At 42.9% G+C, this 25,284-nt stretch overlaps 1 protein-coding gene across 1 annotated transcript in view; it reads left to right on the top strand.

The window, feature by feature from the left end:
* The window catches only part of LOC126412169 (lipase 3-like), a 195,260-nt gene that overhangs the window by 114,268 nt on the left and 55,708 nt on the right, over positions 1 to 25,284 (top strand). The window contains exon 5 of the mRNA XM_050081646.1: positions 15,589 to 15,747. Within this exon, the coding sequence (XP_049937603.1) occupies positions 15,589 to 15,747 (159 nt within the window). The remainder of the gene's footprint in view (positions 1 to 15,588; positions 15,748 to 25,284) is intronic.

Below are 25,284 nucleotides of genomic sequence, written 5' to 3'. Positions count from 1 at the left end.
CTTCACAGTCCAACACCGTGACCACTTTGCCATGACGCCGCGGCTGCGGACACTCGCTCAATACTGCACTCGTTAAGCTTGCGCCGTTCACTGTTTCTATTTCATTTTTTTCCCTATTGAGTAGAGCTTCTTCCTGTTTTCATGCTTGATCTGTGTTCAGTTTTGACAAGCTATCCACAGGGCCATCTGACCACTAGATTCGACGGGGTTGCGATGGGGAGTTTCGTTTGTCAGGCACATCTTACTGCAGCAGCCGCCATGATCACGCCACAGGAGGATGCTACACAGCAACGCTGAAAAGCATAAACGCCCATTGCTACTACTGATCACGTTCAAATTTTGTCAAATGGTTTTGAACACCCTCTAGTGGCTCCACCCTGCATATCGGAGAAAAAAATTGTGGGCGCACTACACTCAAAAGAGGTCACATCACGTTCGGTGGGTTCGCAGCGCCACCAGGTCCTTAGCACAGGGTTGAAACGCCCAGGGGGTGGCAGCAGTGGGAAACGTTGTCCTGCTACTCCCCGTTTTGCGTAATGTCATTTTTGACCACGAAATGTGTGAGAATCAACACTCCGAGGGAAGGGGTAGTCTCAGTGACACTTTTTGTGCCACCCCTGAGGCTTTTCGAGTCGCTTCCGAGCAGCGGTGCGTATGAACTGTTTTCCGCGGCCACCCGCATGAACACCGCGTCACCTCAAGGCTGGGTGTCGCGGTTCTGACCTCCATCGCATTGCCTCAGAAGAAGAGCTGAAATGTGGGTAACACGGCGTCTGACCACGGTGGAGTTGGATCGAGTTTTGATAAAATTAGGTGCCAATGTGATATCATTAATTAACTCTACATCTCACATGAACTTCCGAATTGTGGCCCTTTTTAATTTGGATGTGTCGACATTTTGTTGCTTCATGCGTAGCCGAGCCCTAGGGTGACGTCGCAGGGTGCCGACCTCCTGCACTATTGCAGAGGAAGGTTGTAGGCGCCCTTGAGACAAATTTCAAACTTATTCCTCGGAATAGGTGACAATTATGGAGTTTCGAAAAAGTGATTCTTTAATTTTTTTGCGCAAAGTCTCAACTTATCCACACACTATTAGCGCAGTCTCCCTGCTCTTTATCCTCATTGCTAACGACATTTCGTCAATTCCCGTAAGAGTTCGAGAGTGGTGTGCGTCTACACTCAAGGCATCACTGGCCAGCCTCGCCTTAATTACACAAGGGTCACTCCAAAAGAAATGCACACTATTTTTTTTTAAATCAATCTTTTATTCTACATGTTTGAAAGTTTTACAGTTTGTAGATACATCCTTTAGGAACAATATTTTCATTTCTCCACATAATTTGCATCCCTCTCAACTGCCTTACGCCATCTTGGAACCAGCGGCTGTATACCCACATGGTAAAATTCTGGACCAACCTGTTGGAGCCACTGTTTGGCTGCGTGCACAAGGGAGTCATCATCTTCAAACCTTTTTCCACGAAGGGAGTCTTTCAGTTTCCGAAAGAGATGTGTTCTCCATCCGAGTTTCGTGATCGCTTCCATGGTTTTCTGACTGACATGTGGCCGTGCATTGTCGTGCAACAGCAAAACATCCTTCTTTGGCCGATGTGGTCGAACACGACTCAGTCGAGCTGGAAGTTTCTTCAGTGTCGTCACATATGCATCAGATTTTATGGTGGTTCCACTTGGCATGATGTCCACGAGCAAGAGTCCTTCGGAATCGAAAAACACGTAGCCATAACGTTTCCAGCAGAAGGTGTGGTTATGAATTTTTTTTTTCTTGGGTGAATTTGCATGATGCCACTCCACTGTTTGCCTCTTCGCCTCTGGTGAAAAAAGATGGAGCCATGTTTCATCACCTGTCGCAATTCTTCCAAGAAATTCATCTCCACCATTCGCGTACTGTTCCAAAAGTTCTCTGCATACCGTTTTTCTTGTTTCTTTGTGAGCCACTGTCAACATCCTGGGAACCCACCTGGCACAAACCTTTTTTAACGCCAACGCTTTCAGTGTTCTGCAAACACTTCCTTCCTCTAACCCAACGTAGCGTGACAATTCGTTCATTGTGATGCGTCTGTCAGCAGTCACTTATTCGTTAACTCTCTGCACATTGTCTGGAGTGTGTGCAGTACGAGGTCCGCCACTGCGAGGACAATTCTCAATATTGCCGTGCCCGCTTTCATCACGTAACCTGCTTGCCCACCGACTAACTGTACTGCGATCGACAGCAGCATCTCCGTACACCTTTTTCAACCTCTTGTGGATGTTTCCCACTGTCTCGTTTTCATAGCACAGAAATTCTATGACAGCACGTTGCTTCTCACGAACGTCAAGTTTAGCAGCCATCTTGAAGACATGATGTTACGGCGCCACTTAGGGGAACAGGTTGAACTAAGTTTGAAAACAAGCGGGATGTATGTATCTACACACTGTAAAACTTTCACACATGCAGAATGAAAACTGTATTTTTACAAAAATAGTGTGCATTTCTTTTGGAGTGACCTTCGTATATGCCCGAAAGAACACATATAAAATATTAATCACATCTACTCATTTCTCATACCATAGGAAACTGCTATAAAATAAACACAATACATAATCCGAAGATAATGAGCCAATTTAATCTGCAGATGAAAATTGCTCGAAATGTATATACATTCAACAGACTGATTTCTAACACACTCCTACACTACAGAACCTTTTAAGCATTTGTCCCACAAATGCTGCGTGGAGTGGCAGCGCGGTTTGAAACCCCATGTCACGGATTGTGCGGTCCCTCCCGCTGCAGGTTCGACTCCTCCTTCGGGCATGGGTGTATGTGTTGTTCTTAGGATGAGGTAATTCAAGAAGTGTGTAAGTCTAGGGACTGATGACCTCAGCAATTTGGTCCCTTAGGAATTCACACATATTTGAACTTTTTTTATCACAAATGTTTGCATATACAGTCATAGAAAGTAGCCCGACATTGTGTCTGCATATTAATAAACAAATTTCGAATTGTATATTTGGCAGCAACGATTCAACACCATTCCTTTCGCTAACAAATAAATGTTTGAAATCAGTATAAATACGTGCAATATTAAAGTTAATGTCAGCGCAAAATGTAAACAACAGTGACATACATAAGTCATGTCTTCCCGTGAACATTTCTGTTTGATGTTTGTTAAATGTGCAATACCCCATGTTCAGTCCACATGCAGGGTGACTCACCTAAGACTTGCGCCTCAGATACTGCGGAAATGAAAAGTGATATCGACGTGTGGGTTTGGTAGTCAAGGGCTCATATTGTTAGCCAATAAGCGGATTGCAATAATACTTAGAGAGTGTATTTTTGTGCGAGCGTATACTTTTTTAAATGGATCAATGCCTCAGTGGTGTTTGTTGCAGGATTCCAGTGAGAGAAGTTTACGACATATCGTAATTTTGAAAGTTTCCACACCGACACCTATTTGAGCCATTCAGCCCCTGTAGTTGCTATGTAAGAAGCTGTTATGTTTCCTTAAAGCGTGCTCGCGTGTTAGTTGAGAGCATTGCGACTTGCCAGTCACACAGTGTGGGACAGTCCAACCAGTACGTTGTGAGTGGACAATATGATTTGCCAATGCAGAAAAAGCCGACATGCTGATGGTGTACGGAGAGTGTAGGAAGAATGCAGTTGGTTCTCGTACTGTATATGCGACAAGATGTCCCAATAGACGTCAACCATCTCGGTAATTGTTTATCAACTTCTTCAACCAGTTACGTGGAAGTGATAGTGTAACGCCAAGACAACGTAACAGAAGGAAACAAGTGGTGACAGAAGAGGGGGAAATTAAAGTTCTTGCTGCTCTTGCAGATGATCCGCACGTTAGCTCCCACGCAATCGCACGAGGAAGTGACATGAGTCAGGTAAATCCCTATGCATTCTCCACCGACAGAGGTTCCACCGCTATCACATCTCCCTCTTTGTTGACTATCACTATTGGCTTTGTCAGGTGAAGCTCATAGGCCCGCGTTTCATAGACGGATTCTGAACGTGCACACGTATCGCACCCTCCTAAGAGACCATCTTCCACGGATGCTGGAAGACGTTCCTCTGCAGACTAGGAGGAACCTGTGGTACCAACATGACGGCTGTCCAGTCCATAGTGCACGAAGTACTACTACAGCATGTCTTGACGAATTGTTTCCAAATCGTTGGATTGCACGCAGGGGACCTGTTCCTTGAACGACCGTTCCCCGAATTTAACGCTTGTAGAATTTTTTCTGTTGGGAAAGCTGAAAGACATTGCCTACAAGGACATGCCAACTGCATTCGATGATATGCAACGACGTGTTACTGCAGTCTGCTCGGACATCTATGCTGAAATGCTAGCAATAGTTCCATGCCAGACTGGAAGCGAGTATTGCCGCTGTCGGTGGTCGTTTTGGACACAACTTACAATGCTCAATTGCCTCCATACTGGTCAGATATCCACGTAAGTAGTGTATACACTTTTTTTGTGCTACCACACGTTTTGTACAAGTGTCAGTGTGAGAACTTTTCAAAATACGGTATCTCGTAAACGACTAGCACTTGAATCTTGCAGCCGGCCGGAGTGGCCGAGCGGTTCTAGGCGCTACAGCCTGGAACCGCGCGATCGCTACGGTCGCAGGTTCGAATTCTGCCTCGGGCATGGATGTGTGTGATGTCCTTAGGTTAGTTAGGTTTAAGTAGTTCTAAGTTCTAGGGTTGAAATGGCTCTGAGCACTATGCGACTTAACTTCTGAGGTCATCAGTCACCTAGAACTTAGAACTACTTAAGCCTAACTAACCTAAGGACATCACACACATCCATGCCCGAGGCAGGATTCGAACCTGCGACCGGAGCGGTCGCTCGGCTCCAGACTGTAGCGCCTAGAACCGCACGGCCACTCCAGCCGGCTAAGTTCTAGGGAACTGATGACCTCAGAAGTTAAGTCCCATAGTGCTCAGAGCCCATAGAATCTTGCAACAAACAACACTGACATTATAATGTACCCTACTTTTAGCTTGTTAAAGTTCCGTTTAAAAAGGTGTATGTTGGCACAATAAATACACTTTCTAAGTATTATTAGAATCTATTTATTATCTAACAATACCAATCCTAACTGCCAATCCATTCTGTGAAAACCGCACATAATTAGTACTTTCCATTTCCGCAATATCTGCGGTGCAAGTTTTAGGTGATTCATAATTCTCCATGGTACTAACAATCAAACATCATTAAGTAGAATAAAAGAGAAACAAAAACTATTTACATTGCGTCCGCAGAATTATACCGTTAGAAACGTAACTAGCCACCACTCATGTTCTGTACGGGAATTCTTTGGCGAATGCAATGCGCCGTTGGACCACAATATCCAGAAATAGATACTAGAAATCCTTACCGGTAGGGACTGAGTGTGGGAGTGGAGCTATGTTACTTTTCTAGGTTTGTCTTTAATAACTCGAGAACTACTGCCTCTAGCGAAACCGTATCCAAATACAAAATTTAACTACATTAAATGTCTTACAAAAAAAAAAAAAAAATCTGCTCATATTTTCTATAGGATTAACGGTTTTCGTGCAGCTACCGAGATAATAAAAAAAAAATCTCGTGCATGGTTTTTGAAGGGCAGATATAGAATCGCCAGCTGCATAAAACTACATGGGCAGGGGCAAATGTATCCACGCAATGGGCTGTTCGTGACGTCATGGCTTGGACAAAGGCCTCATACCCATAAATCAAACATCGGCAGTATCGTAAATACCGGCCGTAAAAGACTACTTCGTGTGACAATTCTTTACTCCCGATTTTCTGCAAACTGTATCTGACCTCACTAGTCATATCTCGAGTTGTTGATGGTGGAACATCACCTTCGAATGGAATGAAAGCTTAATCGTTTAACATGTTCCATGTGTTGAACATCTCCACAAGCTTTGATAAAAATGACTACTGATTCCTGGTGTAACAATTTCCATTTTTATTAATGTTGTTGTTGTTGTTGTTGTGGTCTTCAGTCCTGAGACTGGTTTGATGCAGCTCTCCATGCTACTCTATCCTGTGCAAGCTTCTTCATCTCCCAGTACCTACTGCAACCTACATCCTTCTGAATCTGTTTAGTGTATTCATCTCTTGGTCTCCCTCTACGATTTTTACCCTCCACGCTGCCCTCCAATGCTAAATTTGTGATCCCTTGATGCCTCAAAACGTGTCCTACCAACCGATCTCTTCTTCTAGTCAAGTTGTGCCACAAACTTCTCTTCTCCCCAATCCTATTCAATACCTCCTCATTAGTTACGTGATCTACCCACCTTATCTTCAGCATTCTTCTGTAGCACCACATTTCGAAAGCTTCTATTCTCTTCTTGTCCAAACTAGTTATCGTCCATGTTTCACTTCCATACATGTCTACACTCCATACAAATACTTTCAGAAACGACTTCCTGACACTTAAATCTATACTCGATGTTTACAAATTTCTCTTCTTTAGAAAGGCTTTCCTTGCCATTGCCAGTCTACATTTTATATCCTCTCTACTTCGACCATCATCAGTTATTTTACTCCCTAAATAGCAAAACTCCTTTACTACTTTAAGTGTCTCATTTCCTAATCTAATTCCCTCAGCATCACCCGATTTAATTTGACTACATTCCATTATCCTCGTTTTTTATTAATACTGAAAGTAAACAGCACTGTCGGCCGCGATATTTATTGGCGGTGTCGCGCCAGCGTTCCCGCCCACCGAGCACACTGCTTGTGCCCTTCACGTCGCCGCCAGAGGGCGTGCTGCCTGGCAGACGGGCGTGTACCCGTGGAGCGCGTCCAGATCAATACTCCGGCCGGGCGGGAAATCTGGGATCGCTGTCAGATACTAAATTCGGTTCTTACTATACTGCAGTGCAGGGTCAGGACTGTATGTGACAATTTTAGCCTATCGATGGAGTTAAAACACGTGGAGGAGCCATTTTTAGCCGGTGCCTATAGGAATTATTAAGAAGAGACGTGTGTAAGGGGAGGAACGGAATTATACTGACGCACAACGTCCGGAAAATCCTGGACATGCCCTTCATTTGAACCTTATTGAACCGTGAATTTACTTTCAAAACTTTTTCTTAAGAATTTACTATATTTACTATGGATTCATCAAGAACATTAACACATTTAATCACACTATGTGAGCGTGGAAGAAGTTGCCAGTGAGTAACTGAGAAAATCAAAATAAAATTGCTTTTAACAAATGGGAATTTTATTCCTAAAAGCTTTTTTTTAAGAAACAGATTTAAAATTATAAGCAGAAAGCACCCTCTAAATATCAAGTTACAATTTATTCAGAGGCAGAAAGAAACAAATTTTTGAGTGTATGAGCTTTCGGGCTGAGAACCTTGCCGCTCCCTTTCGACACGGCCGTAGTCACGACCGCTCACAACAACCTCTGAAAGACTACACAGGTGCAAATCTGCAGCACATCAGATTACCTTAAAGTAAAAGTTTCAACAATTCACACAAGCAAACAAACTATGCACCCCGTAGGAGGGATAGAAATGGTACAAAACACTAAAATTAAGCCGGCCGGGGTGGCCGAGCGGTTCTAGGCGCTACAGTCTGGAACCGCGCGACCGCTACGGTCGCAGGTTCGAATCCTGCCTCGGGCATGGACGTGTGTGATGTCCTTAGGTTAGTTAGGTTTAAGTAGTTCTAAGTTCTAGGGAACTGATGACCTTAGAATAACGTCCCATAGTGCTCAGAGCCACTTGAACCATTTGAACTAAAATTAAAAGATTAACTTGCCACTGAAGGTGCTACTTGATTTTAACTTCTAAGAAAAGTCTTAAGAAAAGTCTTACGGTGGAAGGGTGGCAACTTTATATACTAAAATGGCCATTTAAATAAAAACCCATGAAATGCAGTCTTACATAAAATATACAAGGTTCGCCCAAACATGCTCTACATTACACATATACCGCCTCTCAAGATGATAGGCAAAATAAAAACGTATTTCAGGCATTCGGCCGTTACACTTCAAGCAATAAATTCATTAACACACCGAATCCTACAAACATGACAGAGGCAGCTATTAACGTATGGCAGATTGACAGGGAGATTACCGAACAACCCGAACCGCAGGTTGCTCTAACCCGCCCCTACTCCACAAGGGAAAACAGACCACCCAATTCATAAATAACCACCTTCCCGCGGGTGGGCGAACGGAGAAGAATTGTGGGACGACCCCAAAACAAAACGGCTGGTGACCTCACCAAGAAAACAAGTAGAATTTAACAAGTAAATGAAACAACATATCTCCAATCACTTAACTTCTAATAAACTGCGATTTCTGGTGAAGACCTGGCGCAGCACCCTCAAAACGCTATCCCGAACCGTCCCCTGCCAGCCGCTTCAACGGACGCAGGAAGGCGCGCCGATCTCCCGTCTCACGGCTTCGCAGCTCGCACCGGCCAGAGGGATGTCGTGGGTTGACTCCTGTTGCTCTCGTGCCGGCCGCGAAGCCACTACTCCTCACAATACGCCGCGGCCCACTGGACTCACGTGGCGACCTCACATGCGCTGACGATCAGGGCGGACCAGTCATCTCGTGTCTCAGTGCGCGACCGACCAACCGATCAATCCAACCGCCAATGACCGTTGCCTGAGCAACTCGAGCAGACTGGCGGCCTAACGCGCAGACTCAGATGCAGGAACTCAGCCCCGACCGGGCGACCACTAGCTTAGTTCTGTTACTGGCGGAGTGGCAAGACTCTAATTTTGCCGGCTTTAAAGTTTGATCCAAACGACCGACATACTAGCACTCCGAACGACAGACAGATACTTAACTGCCGCACAAATGCGAACGAGAGACAGACCAGCAACTGGTGACGAGTGACTGACCAACTGACCGACTGGCGAGCTTTTAGCGCCCCTCAAACGCACGTGAACAGGCAGCCTTTCCCCTTTTCCACCAGAGGGAGACATCAAAGCTGCGATTGCCACAGCGGCGCCACCGCCAGAAACGGAGGGCGACTGCTTCACACAACGCGCTGCGGCGCGCTCTTCAAAACAGCAATTTTTTCCACGGCTCAGAGCCATTTTTAGCCGGTGCCTATAGGAATTATTAAGAAGAGAGTTGTGTAATGGGAGGAAGGGAAATATACTGACGCGCAACGTCCGGAAAATCCTGGACATGCCCTTCATTTGAACCTTATATTTGGCGTCTAGCAAAAATTTAAAAAAAAATCTTGATTGACCTACAAGGGGCGTTCAATGAGTAACCCAACACCTTTATTGTCGGCCAGTTTTGCTTGAAAAATGCGAAATTTGTTGTCACGGAATATTCTCCCTTCAGCTTGTATGGTTTCACGATGTTCCGATAGGTGGCAGCGCTATACGAAGCCTCCAAAATGGCGTCCATAAGGGAAGTGCGTTGCAAGCACAGAGCTGTCATTGGTTTCTTTTGGCGGGAAACCAGAGCATTGCACACACCCGCAGGGCCTTGCAGAATGCCTACGGAGACCTAGCAGTGAACAAAAGCCCGGTGAGTCGTTGGGCGAGGCGCTGTCAAAGTCTCGCAAACCTGTCCATTGTCATCCGTGCCGGCCGGGTGCACACAGCTGAGATTCCTGCAGTGCTACGCTCAGGAATCTGAAGAAACGACTTCAGTGTGTTCGTTTTCACAAAAATGCAAACGAATCTCACCTTCTCCATGACAATGAAAGGCCCCATACAGGACTGCGCACCAGAGAGGAGTTCACAAAACTTCATTGGACTGTTCTTCCTCGTCCGCCCAACAGCTCGGATCTCGCACCATCCAACTTTGTTTCGTCAATGAAGGATGTACTCCGCGGGAAGCAGTACGTGTATGATAGGCCGTTTATTGATGCAGCAAACCATTGGCTCCGACGTCAAGCAGTAGAGTTTACCACGCGGGCATACAGAGCCTCTCAGTAAGGCGCCGCAAGGCCGTTGCACTGAACCGATATTTCGCTGCAAAATATGATTTTGTAGCGAAAAGAGTGGTCAATAGTATGAAGTATTGGAATCCTGAATAAAACCATCCTGCTTTCAGAAAGAAATGTGTTGCATTACTTATTGACCGCTCCTCTTAAATTCTAAAGACTGCCTAAGACACGTGAGACTGAGTTATACGAGCTGCAATAGCAATCTTTAACTAGCACTTACTTTCCCAGTTACCATTCTGATTTAATACAGCGTTGTGCCTCCAGACTGTGTATGTTAGCAAGACGTTTCTCCGATTGCTATCAGTATACGTTCCGTCAGCTAATTTATCTCGCTGAGTGGGGAACCGCCGCCTCGTCTTGCTGCACTGACTTTGACGTTTGTGCTCGTTGCGCGATTATAACATTTCTGAGGATCGCATAAAATCGCTTAAATTTATTCAAGACGCTATGTCAATTTGTGATATTTGGAGTCCTGGAGTTTATTATTTTTAAATTTTGGGTGTTCTGAATGATTAATTTAAATTCTGAAGCTTGTATAAATGATATTCGTAGCTGCATTCCGGTTTTTACTAACAATGATAGTACACACTTATGTAATCTGTTTTTGGAACAAAACACACCATCCTCTCAAAATTTAATTTGTGTTGCTAGCGAGGTTAGATGTTTAAGTGCCAGAAAGTGAAAAGTTTGTCATTCAGACCTCATGAAAATAGTAGGGAATTTTACCCATTGATCTGTTGAATGCGATTCTCATATAATTGTTGGCCAGTGGACAAGTGAAAGAAACAGAAAACTTAAGTACAATTATAGGAATGTAAGCAGCCTCTTCAGTAGTTGCAGGGGCAACAGTCTGGATGATTGACTGATCTGACCTTGTAACACTAACTAAAACGGCCTTGCAGTGCTGGTACTGCGAACGGCTGAAAGCAAGGGGAAACTACAGCCGTAATTCTTCCCGAGGGCATGCAGCTTTACTGTATGGTTAAATGATGATGGCGACCTCTTGGGTAAAATATTCCGGAGGTAAAATAGTCCCCCATTCGGATCTCCGGGCGGGGACTACTCAAGAGGAAGTCGTTATCAGGAGAAAGAAAACTGGCGTTCTACGGATCAGAGCGTGGAATGTCAGATCCCTTAATCGGGCAGGTAGGTTAGAAAATTTAAAAAGGGAAATGGATAGGTTAAAGTTAGATATAGTGGGAATTAGTGAAGTTCGGTTGCAGGAGGAACAAGACTTTTGGTCAGTTGAATACAGGGTTATAAATACAAAATCAAATAGGAGTAATGCAGGAGTAGGTTTAATAATGAATAAAGAAATAGAAGTGCGGGTAAGCTACTACAAACAGCATAGTGAACGCATTATTGTGGCCAAGATAGACACGCAGCCCACGCCTACTACAGTAGCACAAGTTTATATGCCAACTAGCTCTGCAGATGATGAAGAAATTGATGAAATGTATAATGAGATAAAAGAAATTATTCAGGTAGTTAAGGGAGACGAAAATTTAATAGTCATGGGTGACCGGAATTCGACAGTAGGGAAAGGAAGAGAACGTAGTAGGTGAATATGGATTGGGGCTAAGAAATGAAAGAGGAAGCCACCTGGTAGAATTTTTCACAGAGCGTAACTTAATCATAGCTAACACTTGCTTCAAGAATCATGAAAGAAGGTTGTATACCTGGAAGAACCCTGGCGATACTAGAAGGTATCAGATAGATTATATAATGGTAAGACAGAGATTTAGGAACCAGGTTTGAAGTTGTAAGACATTTCCAGGGGCAGATGTGGACTCTGACCACAATCTATTGGTTATGAACTGTCGATTAAAACTGAAGAAACTGCAAAAAGGTGGGAATTTAAGGAGATGGGACCTGAATAAATTGACTAAACCGAAGGTTGTACAGAGTTTCAGGGAGAGCATAATGGAACAATTGACAGGAATGGCTGAAAGAAATACAGCAGAAGAAGAATGGGTAGCCCTGAGGGATGAAGTAGTGAAGGCAGCAGAGGATCAAGTAGGTAAAGACGAGCGCTCGTAGAAATCCTTGGGTAACAAAGGAAAAATTTAATTTAACTGATGAAAGGAGAAAATATAAAAACGCAGTAATTGAAGCAGGCAAAAGGGAATACAAACGTCTCAAAAATGAGATCGACAGGAAGTGCAAAATGGCTAAGCAGAGATGGCTAGAGGACAAATGTAAGGCCCGCCGGCCGAAGTGGCCGTGCGGTTAAAGGCGCTGCAGTCTGGAACCGCAAGACCGCTACGGACGCAGGTTCGAATCCTGCCTCGGGCATGGCTGTTTGTGACGTCCTTAGGTTAGTTAGGTTTAACTAGTTCTAAGTTCTAGGGGACTAATGACCTCAGCAGTTGAGTCCCATAGTGCTCAGAGCCATTGGAACCATTTGAACAAATGTAAGGATGTAGAGGCTTATCTCACTAGGGGTAAGATAGGTACTGCCTACAGGAAAATTAAAGAGACCTTTGGAGAAACGAGAGCCACTTGTATGAATATCAAGAGCTCAGATGGAAACTCAGTTCTAAGCAAAGAAGGGAAAGCAGAAAGGTGGAAGGAATATATAGAGAGTCTATACAAGGGCGATGTACTTGAGGACAATATTATGGAAACGGAAGAGGATGTAGATGAAGATGAAATGGGAGATATGATACTGCGTGAAGAGTTTGACAAAAGACCTAAGTCGAAACAAGGCCCCAGGAGTAGACAACATTCCATTGGAACTACTGACGGCCTTGGGAGAGCCAGAGCTGACAAAGCTCTACCATCTGGTGAGCAAGATGTATGAGACAGGCGAAATACCCTCAGACTTCAAGAAGAATATAATAATTCCAATCCCATAGAAGGCAGGTGTAGACAGATGTGAAATTTCCGAACTCTCAGTTTAATAAGCAACAGCTACAAAATACTAACACTAATTCTTTACAGACGAATGGAAAAACTGGTAGAACCCGACCTCGGGGAAGATCAGTTTGGATTCCGTAGAAATGTTGGAACACGTGAGGCAATATTTACCCAACGACTTATCTTAGAAAATAGATTAGGGAAAGGCAAACCTACGTTTCTATCATTTGTAGACTTGGAGAAAGCTTTTGACAATGTTGACTGGAATACTCTCTTTCAAATTCTAAAGTTGGCAGGGGTAAAATACAGGGAGCGAAAGGCTATTTACAATTTGTACAGAAACCAGATCCCTGTTATAAGAGTCGAGGGCATGAAAGGGAAGCAGTGGTTGGTAAGGGAGTGAAACAGGGTTGTAGCCTCTCCCCGATGTTATTCAATCTGTATATTGAACAAGCAGTAAAGGAAACAAAAGAAAAATTCGGAGTAGGTATTAAAATCCATGGAGAAGAAATCAAAACTTTGAGGTTCGCCGATGACATTGTAATTCTGTCAGAGACAGCAAAGGACTTGGAAGAGCAGTTGAACGGAATGGACAGTGTCTTGAAAGGAAGATATAAGATGAACATCAACAAAAGCAAAACGAGGATAATGGAATGTGGTCGCATTAAGTCGGGTGATGCTGAGGGAATTAGATTAGGAAATGAGACACTTAAAGTAGTAAATGAGTTTTGCTATTTGGGGAGTAAAATAACTGATGATGGTCGAAGTAGAAAGGATATAAAATGTAGACTGGCAATGGCAAGGAAAGCGTTTCTGAAGAAGAGAAATTTGTCAACATCTAGTATACATTTAAATGTCAGGAAGTCGTTTCTGAAAGTATTTATATGGAGTGTAGCGATGTATGGAAGTGAAACATGGACGCTAAATAGTTTTTACAAGAAGAGAACAGAAGCTTTCGAAATGTGGTGCTACAGAAGAATGCTGAAGATTAGATGGGTAGATCACATAACTAATGAGGAGGTATTGAATAGAATTGGGGAGAAGAGGAGTTTGTGGTACAACTTGACAAGAAGAAGGGATCGGTTGGTAGGACATGTTCTGAGGCATCAAGGGATCACCAATTTAGTATGGGAGGGCAGCGTAGAGGGTAAAAATCGTAGAGGGAGACCAAGAGATGAATACACTAAGCAGATTCAGAAGGATGTAGGTTGCAGGAAGTACTGGGACATGAAGAAGCTTGCACAGGATAGAGTAGCTTGGAGAGCTGCATCAAACCAGTCTCAGGACTGAAGACCACCACCACAACAACAACAACTTGTCTGGATATTTGTGAATAAATATGTGTGAATTCCTAAGGGACCAAACTGCTGAGGTCATTGGTCCCTAGACCTACACACTGCTTAAACTAACTTATGCTAAGAACAACAAACACACCCATGCCCGAGGGAGAACTCGAACTTTCGGCGGGAGGGGCAGTGCAATCCGTGACATGGGTTACTAAATCGTAAAGTAAGCAGAGATATTGAATAAAGTGAGTTTCTCAGTGGAATATAAGTAAAAATTTCAAACACTTTATTAATATCAGTATGTGTACTACGTATGTTACTTAGTTTCTAAAGTAATAAAATAATGTGCAGTCAAACTATAGCTCTCAATATTTGATCACTTATCTTATCATTGTACTCTACATTATGTCAATATTTTGCAATTTCGTGTCCTTTATTCCCTTAACACGATCTGGTAACGCAACTATTTACTTTCCGCCGCACAACGAACTGTGGCTGACATAGTACATGTGTAGCAGCAGGTATAGATGAAAATGTTTCAGGTCCACAGATGCATGATGTCGCAGTGTATATGTCTTCACCAATTGAAAACACATCCTTTGAACAGAACAGTACTTTACTAGGCATCGCCCAATTAAATGTGGTTTTCCGATGGCTTCCTCCGACCTTTAAATTGACTAGTTAGTGAGCTATCGGGAAACACGCAGTTCAGCGTCGACTCTGAACGGCGATGTAACTCCGCATTTTTCACATTAACAAACATTTCCAGAGGTGAAAGAAGTGACAGGTGACAGACAAAAGTCACAGGTCTGGTCTGTCAAAGAAGTAAATCACTCAGTAAAAAGTAAATCACTACAGTCGTGTAAGCTACACCCTCCCTACAAAATTTAAACAATGAATTTTTCTGTAAATACATATCGCACCAGCTGTGCCTGTTTTTGGCTAAGTTTATGGCCCATCAGGGTCGTATTTTTATAAAAGGGCTTGGATAATCTGCCTTACAGTCTATTTTGTTTTGAATGGGCCACAGCAAATTAAGACAGTTTAATAAATTTTGTTTCTCTTGGTCTGCGAATTAAAAACATGTTCTCAGTTTGCCTTCTTTAACGTTCAATAAGTGGCTTTATGTAAAAAGAACTGACTGCATTCCTTTTTGGTGATGGGTGTGAGTGTACGCAGAAATTTGTCCTGGGAAAGGAGCGGTGTGGTGGGCAGGTGGGGGGGGGGGGGGGGGAATGGAGGGAGGAGGGGAAGTTCCACAATTGCCAACACAACAGGTATTAATTGTTAAAGTTCTTTGCTGAGTTGAGTTATTGATTACATTCGAATAAATAATCACTAGTATTATTATGATTTTAAATACTAACCGAAAAGTTTTGTTGCTGTTATTTACAGTGTATTTTTCTATAACCTCAAAATCGTTTTGGTTCTTTTTCAAATGCATGAAATTTTAAAACAGCTCCGTTACAGTTGCTTTGGATACTTATCGTTTTTGTATGATTGTTTCAGTTCTTTATGCATCTCTTCGGGCATGACGAGTTTCTACCGCAAAGCAAGGCCCTTCGATTCCTCGCGAAGGTCGCCTGTGAGCTGACGACCGTCGAAGAACATGTGTGTGAAAATGCCATGTTCACTCTGGTCGGATTCGACGAAAAACAATTCAACATGGTAAGTTCGTGCATACCATGTCATATATTACGGAGGTCCTCTGTCGTTTTCCACCTGCCCCTATCTTGTGGCATTAGGTGCGTATGCCGTATATGTAAGCCATTGATTCGTATAACAAACAATAAAAAAGGCAGCTTACAGTTTCTAGGTAATAGCTGGTAGAGCTTGACCAACTCTAATAGTAATATAGCAACTTTTGTGTAGTTTTTCAGTACTGTAGATGTGCAAGTAGAAACACAATTTTATCATATCCAACAACTCCAGTGGTACTCTTCACAGGAAACATTTTATATAGGAGAGACAAGTGAACTGAAAATATTCGACAGAATTCCTGTTTGAAGGTTAAACGTGAATTACTGTACATCAGCCGTCTTAATACTCTCATGCCAAGTACTTCGGCATCTCTCTAGGACAGAGTGGTGTACGAGTATTCTCCTGGCCGACCTGCAACTACATTGCGGGTGCGGCCCAAGGGTGAAGAGCTTACACAAGCAAAGTACACAACTTCAATCAGGCGCACGCCAGGCAGCAGTGCAAGTGCTACTAGAAGTCACTGACCCAACAGACCTGTTTGCTTCCCAGGGCCAAGTGACAGCAATGGCTCCTCTATGCAGCCTAGGTATTTAGGGCGGTGCAACACTACTACGATCCAGGCAATACCAACTCCCATATGTTTTATCCCACCGCCAGTGTGCCCCAATGCTCTGTCCTTTCCCCTCTCCTCTATCTCCTGTATACTGCAGATATGCCCAAACTTCCCCCCCCCCCCTCCTTGTTCACCTCGTATATGCTGATGACACTGTCTTCCTGCCCCTCTATTCTACCCTCTATATGTACCGTCTTCATCTTTTTATTGACTGTCCCACTTGGCTGAAGAGCGGAGGATTGTGCCGCTGCCAGCCTTCTCCTGTCCATACGGAGCAGGGGAATGAAATCAAAATAAAGAAAAAAAATACTCCAAGCCAGTCTTCCGCCGAGCTATGGGTCAAAAGCTGACTGCACCCGCCGTTCTTCAATCAATGTCCCATTCGGAATTTTCGCTACATACTGTGCCATGCCATTTGCTAGCCACTACCAACTGGGAGAGCCACCACACCACCATGACCAGGACTTGGCCTCTGCATTGCAAACGACCAGGATTTGGGTATCAGCCATCAAGCTTATCTTCGTACATCAAATGGACCTTGAACACTATCTTGTCCTGCAACCATGTGAATATGAGACCTTTCTATTTCATCATTAAGGCCTTTAGTCTAATTTCGGACTTCTGCATTTCAGTACTGATTGTGGACCTTCACAAACTATTGTAAGTGATTAACTTTTCTCCAAAGAGGACTTTACGGTTGATGCATTTATTAATAAAGCTGCTGTATATTGTTTATCTGGGCTGTGTTCTCAGTGCACTTCAATCAGCACAGGACATATCAGATAATCTGCTTCAGATCTAGATAGTAAGTCTCAACTGACTTCTTCCTAATGGAGAGTACCATTGCCATCATGAGAAATAGTACCATTTTCTGGCTCAGGAATGGAAATATTGTTCATCAAAATATACTTGCAGTGTGCTGTGTACTATGAATAAAGTAGCTTCTAGTATGGAAACTATAGATTTATGGACATATCCTTAGTAAAGCTTATGTTTTTACTTACCATCATACGGATCATTCCACAGTTATTCCCTACTGTGCATAATCACCTGTATTGGGTGTTCAATAATTGTGTACTCCCTTAACATTTTGTAAATGATTCTAGATATTGAAATCTGGTATCTGTCAATACACCAATGGGTAATTATTTTGCTACATGCTTAATGACTGTAGCTTTCTTAAAGCAGCGAGATATTAAGCTAAGCATGGGTCTCATACATAGGATAACGTTCTTTCTTAACAGGAATTGATAGCTACACAAAGGAGAGGCACAGTAACATGGCCTAATGTTTGTCATGCTGTAAATACTGTACCTTCACATGACAAACGCTAAAACAACGCAAATTTTGCATCATTATTTACATGGAAAGAGTGCCAAGTACTTGTTGAGATCTCAGTTTGATACTTGAATTGCTTGCAAAACATTTAGAGTGTCCATGTTGCATGAGACTCATTTGTCATCAGTCACTTTTTACAGCTTTCTATAATAATGTAAAATTCTTAGCAAGAAAATTTATGTGAGACACTTAGAATCACTAAGTTTATCTTAGAATAGCCTGTGGCTGTTGTTATTTGTTAATAACATATATTTATCACACTGTTATTTTGTAGTACCATTTACATAATATCTTTATCTCATAATTATTTGATTTGCTTGCTTGAATGCATGTGCTGTCTTGTATGCTCACTGTTTCATACACACTTTTTTTTCTGTTTGGCACTGTACATTATACAGAACAGTCTGACCTTTGTGCATACTGCAAACAACTTACTTCATGCAATTCCAGGAGAATATAAAAACATTGTGGTACTAAACACTGTGATAAATATCAACCATTCCACTGTCTTGACTTCATTATCTGTTATTTGTTTTCTGTAGAAGCAATTTCATTTCCTGTTAACTGCTCATGCAATGCCATCAGTAAACGACACTCTTCTGCGGGCAGTATCAAATTTTCACCTTATTCTAAATATAGATAAAAGTTTTCTGTAATTTTTTTCAATTTTGTTGGTTTATTAATTTAGCATGTACTAGCTATTTTTTGAAAATAATTATTTAATATGCATTATAGTCGAACTATGAGTTGCTGTTTCATTCCTATGGTGCACTGCCTCACTTAACATCGTTTTCTGTAATTCCTACCACAACAATTTACGCAGCATGAGAACTTATATAAGCTTTTTACTTTACTGTCAAAGTGCATAACTGATTTGTCATCACCACAAAAAAAATTAAATAACATTTCAAATATATCGAATATCTGTACCATAGAACATCAAGATCATATCCAGCTGGGTAGTCATGTATGTTAAGGGGACCACACCGTCGTTCAAGTCGAAAAAAAATCGATTTTCGGTTTTCATCATATTTCGATAGACTAAGGTTTTATTTCGGTAATCTGAAAAGGATTTTGCCGAAAAAAATTTTTTTTCGAGCATTTAAAAGAGCCTACCACATGTCTTTATGTGCCATGTTTACTTTTCTGTCACCCACTTTTCTGGATATATTCTAGATCTTTATATTCCCTATATAGCGCGTTAGGGATTTTTTTTTTTTACTCCAGAGTGTGATGGCTACCCTTGGAATGCAGTGGTCGGTATTCTTTTGTTTCTGCTGTTTGTAAACAACACGCTTATAAACACGTGGTTAGTTTTGTTCAAGTGTGATTGCGAGTAGTTGTTATATTTATGTTTGCAGTGCTTGTTTACGTGTGTTTTGTTGTGTTTATTGAAGATGACAAATTATAAAGGTATTTTCAAGAAACGGCAATGTAGAGGAAACAAGTTTAGAAAGCTTTCTGTACAAGAGGTTATGTCGGCTGGTGACGATGTTCCTAATTGTCATTCTTCAACAAGTGCATAATCAAAGAAGCTCTCACCATTTCAAGAGAGTTACAACGAATTTACTGTAAGTGACGAAGGGTGCAGTAACATTATTATAAATTTGAAAATATTATCAGATGTAATTTCTAACTTTGTACAATATAGACAGTGTGATGAGTCACAGAGTGTGGAACTTTGTGAGAGTACCAGTGGAAGAAAGGGCCTAGCAATTGCTTTGGATTTAATTTACACTAAATGCTCAGCTGTGATTTCATTTCTGAGTTCTTCAAAACCAGATGCAAGTGGCCCTTATGAAATCAATACTAGATTAGTTTATACCTTACGATCCATTGGCAATGGCATGGCTGTGGGGAGCACATTTTGTTCAGTGATGAACTAACATCAATCACCAAATAAATTTGAAAAACTGACTGCAATATTAGAGAAAGCTGTATGTGAGATCATTGAGGAAAGCATGAAACTGGCTGCTGGGGAAGCAATGGAAGAAAATAATGGATGTTTGGATATTGCAGTTGCACTTGATGGAAGTTGGCAGAGAAGACGACATACTTCTCTGAATGGAGTAGTGACTACCACGAGTGTAGACACCGGTAATGTGTTACGTGTGGAGATAATGTCTAAATATTGCAAATGTTGTAAAATCAGTGAACATAAAGAACAAAACTGTGTGGCTAATTTTAGAGGAACAAGTGGTGGTATGGAAGTTCTTGGAGTACAACAAATATTTCATCGCTCCATAGAAACAAGAGGCATATGGTACACCAAATATTTGGGTGATGGTGACAGTAAGGCATGTGGTGAACTCTAAACCATATGGAGATGGCATTATTGGCAAAATATAATGTGTAGGCCATGTTCAAAAACGTTTGGGAACAAGGCTGAGAAAACTAAATATTGATATGAGAGGAACAAAATTAGAAGATGGAAAATTGTTGACCGGACAGGGTCGGTTAACTAAAATTGTAATAGAAAACTTGCAGGTATACTATGGGCAGGCAATTAGGAGAAATAAAGACAGTCTAGAGGCAATGAAGAGAGATGTTTGGGCCATATTCTTCCATAACTCCTCTACTGATGATAAGCCACGTCATGGATTATGTCCATGAGGAGAAAATTCGTGGTTCAAATACAATAGGGCTCAGGCAACTGGAGAATCTTATTCTCAACAGCATTCTCTTCCAGCTACTGTTATTACAACAATTAAACCTATTTTCAGAGACTTGACTCATCCTGACCTTCTAAGGAAATGTCTGCATGGGCAGACACAGAACCCAAATGAATATTTCAACAGCATAATTTGGAACAGCCTTCCTAAAACTGTATTTTTAGGCATGCATTCAATGAAACTAGGAGTTCATGATGCTGTTATTACATTCAGTTGTGGTAATATTGGAAAGTGTTGGGTACTGAAAAAGCTTGAAATCAATCCTGGTGAAAATATGATCACTGGGCTGCAACATTGCGAGAAAATGAAGATAGCCGATGAAGGTCTGCATCTAATATGGTCAAGGAAGCAATACAAACATCCAGGAAGGTGAAAAAGAAGCTGGAAGACCTGCTAGAGGCCAAAGAAAGGCCATCATATGCAGCAGGACAGTTTTAATTAACTGTAAGTAACAAATATCAAAAGTTTTTTCTTTAAATTCAATTTCCTGCAAACCGAAATTTTCAGTATATCGCCCCATTATATTAGAAACTATCATAGATAAATGAATGAAATTTTCAGAGACACTGCATAACATAAAAAGCCACCTCTGGTACTACATTCATTAATATTCCCCCATTAGGAATTTCACAACAAATATTTTCTGCAGAAAAACTTAATATTTTTTCTTAGTAAATCAAAAGAAGTATTTCTTAACAACTACAAAATTGATATAGTAAATTTTAGTACAGTTGACTCTATTAGCATCATGTTACATACAGTAAAAATATTAAGGTCCTGCATCAAATAGGTTTTTTTTCAAAAATGGGTCAAATACTTGCCTAAATTAACATGGGTTAGATAGGCAGGGTGTGGCACCCCTTTAAGCATCAGTCCAGGACAGGGAGGTTCACTGGTCCTGGATCCAATGTGCCCAGTGGATTAATGATGGTTGGGGTGTCGGTCAGACCTGATGTGGTTTTTTTGGGGGTTTCCCATGTCTGACTAGGTGAACACTCAGCTGCTTCTCAATTCCCACTTCAGTTACATGATTCACAAATATTTAGAATACTTTCAAAATATTCACATGACTAGCACTGCACTTAGAGAATTGGGGTACCCATTGTTCTGACTATAATAAAAAATGCAAAACTTCATTACTTCAAAAATACTGTTACAGGAAAACACTTGCAATGGAGCGGCTGCACTACTAGTCTGAATGTCAACACAGGACTGAGAGTGAGGTGGGCTGGGCACAACTCTGTCAGCCATTGGCCAGCCAGTAGAGTGGACTACAGAGAGGCTGCACTTGCATCTAAGAGTGGAGGGCTCTGCTGATTCTAACATATTGTGGCATCTGAGGTGCCTGGACTGTGGATGTAGAATCTTATGTAGGTCACTAGACCCCTCCTCCCTTGGGGGTGGAGCGTCATGGTTCCCAGGCAAGAGTGGATGAATGCAATGTGGAAATTGCCCCTGTGTCAAAGGAGGCCTTGGAGGCAAGGGAGGAGGGCAGCTCCCAGTCAGCAGAGACATTAGAATTTGGGCTAAAGTGGCCAGCTTGAGGAGCACGCTGACACCCCCTATGGGAGCATGAGGTAACAGGAGCAGCAATGGGCAATCCAATCAGGGATCCATGGCGATGTCCAGCAGCAGTGGGGGAGGCAGAGGTGAATCCACCACAGGCTGAGACCACATAGGAGACACTGAATCAGCGAGGGACCTATCCACTGGCTAGAGGGGCACTCGAGGTGCTGCTTCAGGCTGTGGCGTAGTAGCCTTATTCTGTGGCACTGATGCATGTGAGAATTGGGGCTGTAGCACTATCAGTTGGGATGCATCCAGTGACCGGGGCACCGACAAAGGTGGTAGTATAGCCAGGATGAGTGCGAGGGTGCCCACCCAGACTTGGAGCTGATTTTGATGGCACCAGACCTCCTGGTCTTCAGCCAGAGAGTGCAGACATGGCAGCCATTTGGACACACAGTCATTGCCAGTAACCAGCACAGATGCCAACCAAACCACTCACCCAGACTGGCATACATGGCAGAAAGTGCTGTACAGTGGAACACAATGGTGGATGAGAACCCAAATGGAAAAGGTGGAGCAGCATCCACAGCTGGAACCCTTGGAGATTCTTGACAGGGCTATGGAAAACAACAGCAGTTGTCTGGTAGGCTGTCAGAATAAACAGTAATACCTCCTCAGGGGGAATGTCCTGCAGATACTTTTTCCTTTGGGTCTTAAAAGGTGCAAACCATATGCTCGACCTCTCTGTTAGATTGGGCGTGAAAGAGAGGGGACTGAACATGGCGAATGCCCAACAACACACAGAAATCATGAAATACCTGAGACAGGAACTGAGGTCCACTGTCAGAAACAAGAGTATCTGGGAGACCTTCCACAGAAAAATTTTTTGAAAGAGCCTGAATAGTAACTTCATTAGTGGCCAAGGAGCATCAGCCCACATGTGGAAAACGTGAAAACATGTCAATGACGATCAGCCAAAACACATTCAGAAACACACCCACAAAATCCTTATGGATGCGTTGTTAGGGGTGGTTTGCTGGAGGCCCTGGGGAAACTATGCCTTGGGAGCAACCTGTTGATTAGGGGGGTGAGGACACAGCAACCAAATGCTCCAGTTCTTGGTCAATGCTGGGCCAGTACAAGTCTGCGAGCCAATGCTGTGGTTCAGAAAACACTCCACTAACCCTTATGCAACAGCTGTAAGACACCCATCACAGACTCCTGGGAATGACCACCCTGGGAGCTGCATCATCCATGGAGAGGAGGAGAACCCTGTCTAATATCAAGAGACAATGGCGCCAGACAAAGTAGGTACAAAGCATGTCAGAAGTGTGGCACAGAGGACAAGATGACCAACATTGCTGGACCAGGTGGATAGCCTGCTTCAGAATGGAGTCAGACATGGTGGTCTTGACAACCCAGGTTCTAGTGATTGGAAAGCAGTCTACCACTTGGCAGGAGTCGACATCCAAACGAAAACATAAGAGCTCCTCTCGATCAAACTCAGGTTCTGAACACAAGGGCAGCCTGCATAAGTCATTTGAATCGAAATAGTGCCCAATAGGGCGAAAATGGATGCCATAGTAGTATCTAAAGAGGAACAAGGCCCACTGCCGGAACCTGTGGACCACCTTATCGTGTGCCCAGCAGATGGACTCAATAATGAAGCTAATGGCATGTTGTCCATAGTGGGTTGAAATTTGGTGCCATGTAAGAACTCATCACACAAATTTGGTGACCATATACCCAATGGCCAGAGCGTCCTTATCGGCCTGAGGGTAGTGGGCCTTTCCTGGACTGAGAGTTTTGGATACAAATGACAGTGGCTACTCCGAGCTATCTGCGTTCTGATGGGTGAAGACCATCTTAACACCATACTGCGAGACACTCATAGCCAAAACCAATGGTTTGTTAGGATCAAAAGTAGCTTGGAAAAGGCCTGGTCACACGTGGGAGACCAGACAGAGGAAGCACCACTGCAGAGAAGAAGATAGAGAGGATGTGCAACGATGAATACCCCAGGAAAAATGCCTACAGTTCATGCAATGATGAGGGATGGGATAGGTCCATAATGCCCTTGACCAGACTTGCCAAGGGTTTGACACCCTGCCATGATATGGTGTGGCCCAAATAGTCAAGAGAGTGTTGGAAAAACTTAGATTTTTGTAGATTTCGATGCATACCCAAAGTTTTTCAAAAAGGGCCCAGATAGTCCGCAGATGGTTGCCCGTACCAGTAACGACAATGTCATGTAGCTAGTTGAAACAGTGCAGAATAATAGACATGACCAGTTCCAGATAGCTTTGAAAAATTGCAGGGCTACTTGCCTTACCAATCATTAACTATCACTATTGATACAGGCCTAAAGGTTAAGGAACATGATACATTTTGACTCCTCATCTATGGGTAACTGGTTATATGCTTCGGGAAGATCAAGTTTGGAGAAGAACTGACACCCTGTTAAGCGTATGAACAGCTCTTTGAGATACAGCAATGAGTTTGTGTCAACCATGGACTGTGAATACGTGGTGCCCTGAAAATCTTTGCAAACTCTCAGTCTACCAGATGATTTCATCATCATAACAAAAGGCTTGGCCCTTTCATTTACAGGAAATGGAAACCACAACCCTAAGAGACCCGAACCAATCCAGCCCCATCTTGGCCTGGGAGTGAAGGGCTATCAGGATCTAGCAAGCAAGAAAAAATCTAGGACCGTTTAAAGGTTTTGTGGACTTTAAAGTCTGTGGTGCACCCTCGGCCTTCCACAAAAATATCCTGGAATTCAGAGCATGGAGATTCGAAAGACTGATAGCAGACACCAGCAAGACCAACTGTATGAAGTGACTGAAAAGCTGCAGACCTGAAAGGCATCAACCCCAGAAAGGTTTACTGAGCTAACATCTTGAACAACAATAAAAGTATTAGGCTGCATTACTCATCTATAGGTAATATCATTTCTGGGTTGACCAAGCAAGGGGATTTGGTGTTTACCAGATCCCCATAGGTACCTTATTACCAGCAACAGCACAGGGGAGGTAAGATCTGAATATGTTTGGGCATTTGGGCATTAGGCAGGGAAACTGCCGCACCCTTGTCCACCTGCAGGTGCAGATGCCATGAGACAACCAAGACCTTGACAAAGAATTTGTTGGATTTCTGACTGGGAATTAGCCTTGACAATGCCACTTCCTGGATATCCATACCCATGTTCTCTGATACTGCATTCTGTGCCATTGAGTGGCAGACTGCTGTAGTGTCGCCATTGTTCTGACACTAATGACAGATGGCCCAATGCTGGGGACATTCTGATCTATCGTTTTGGGAGAAACAAGATGCACATGACGGCAACAGGGAGCAGCAGCTGGTATGTTG

The sequence above is a fragment of the Schistocerca serialis genome, chromosome 7, assembly GCF_023864345.2.
Source record: "Schistocerca serialis cubense isolate TAMUIC-IGC-003099 chromosome 7, iqSchSeri2.2, whole genome shotgun sequence".
Lineage (NCBI taxonomy): Eukaryota > Metazoa > Arthropoda > Insecta > Orthoptera > Acrididae > Schistocerca > Schistocerca serialis.
The sequence above is the reverse complement of the archived record's forward strand: the minus strand, read 5'-3'. Positions and strand labels throughout refer to the sequence as shown.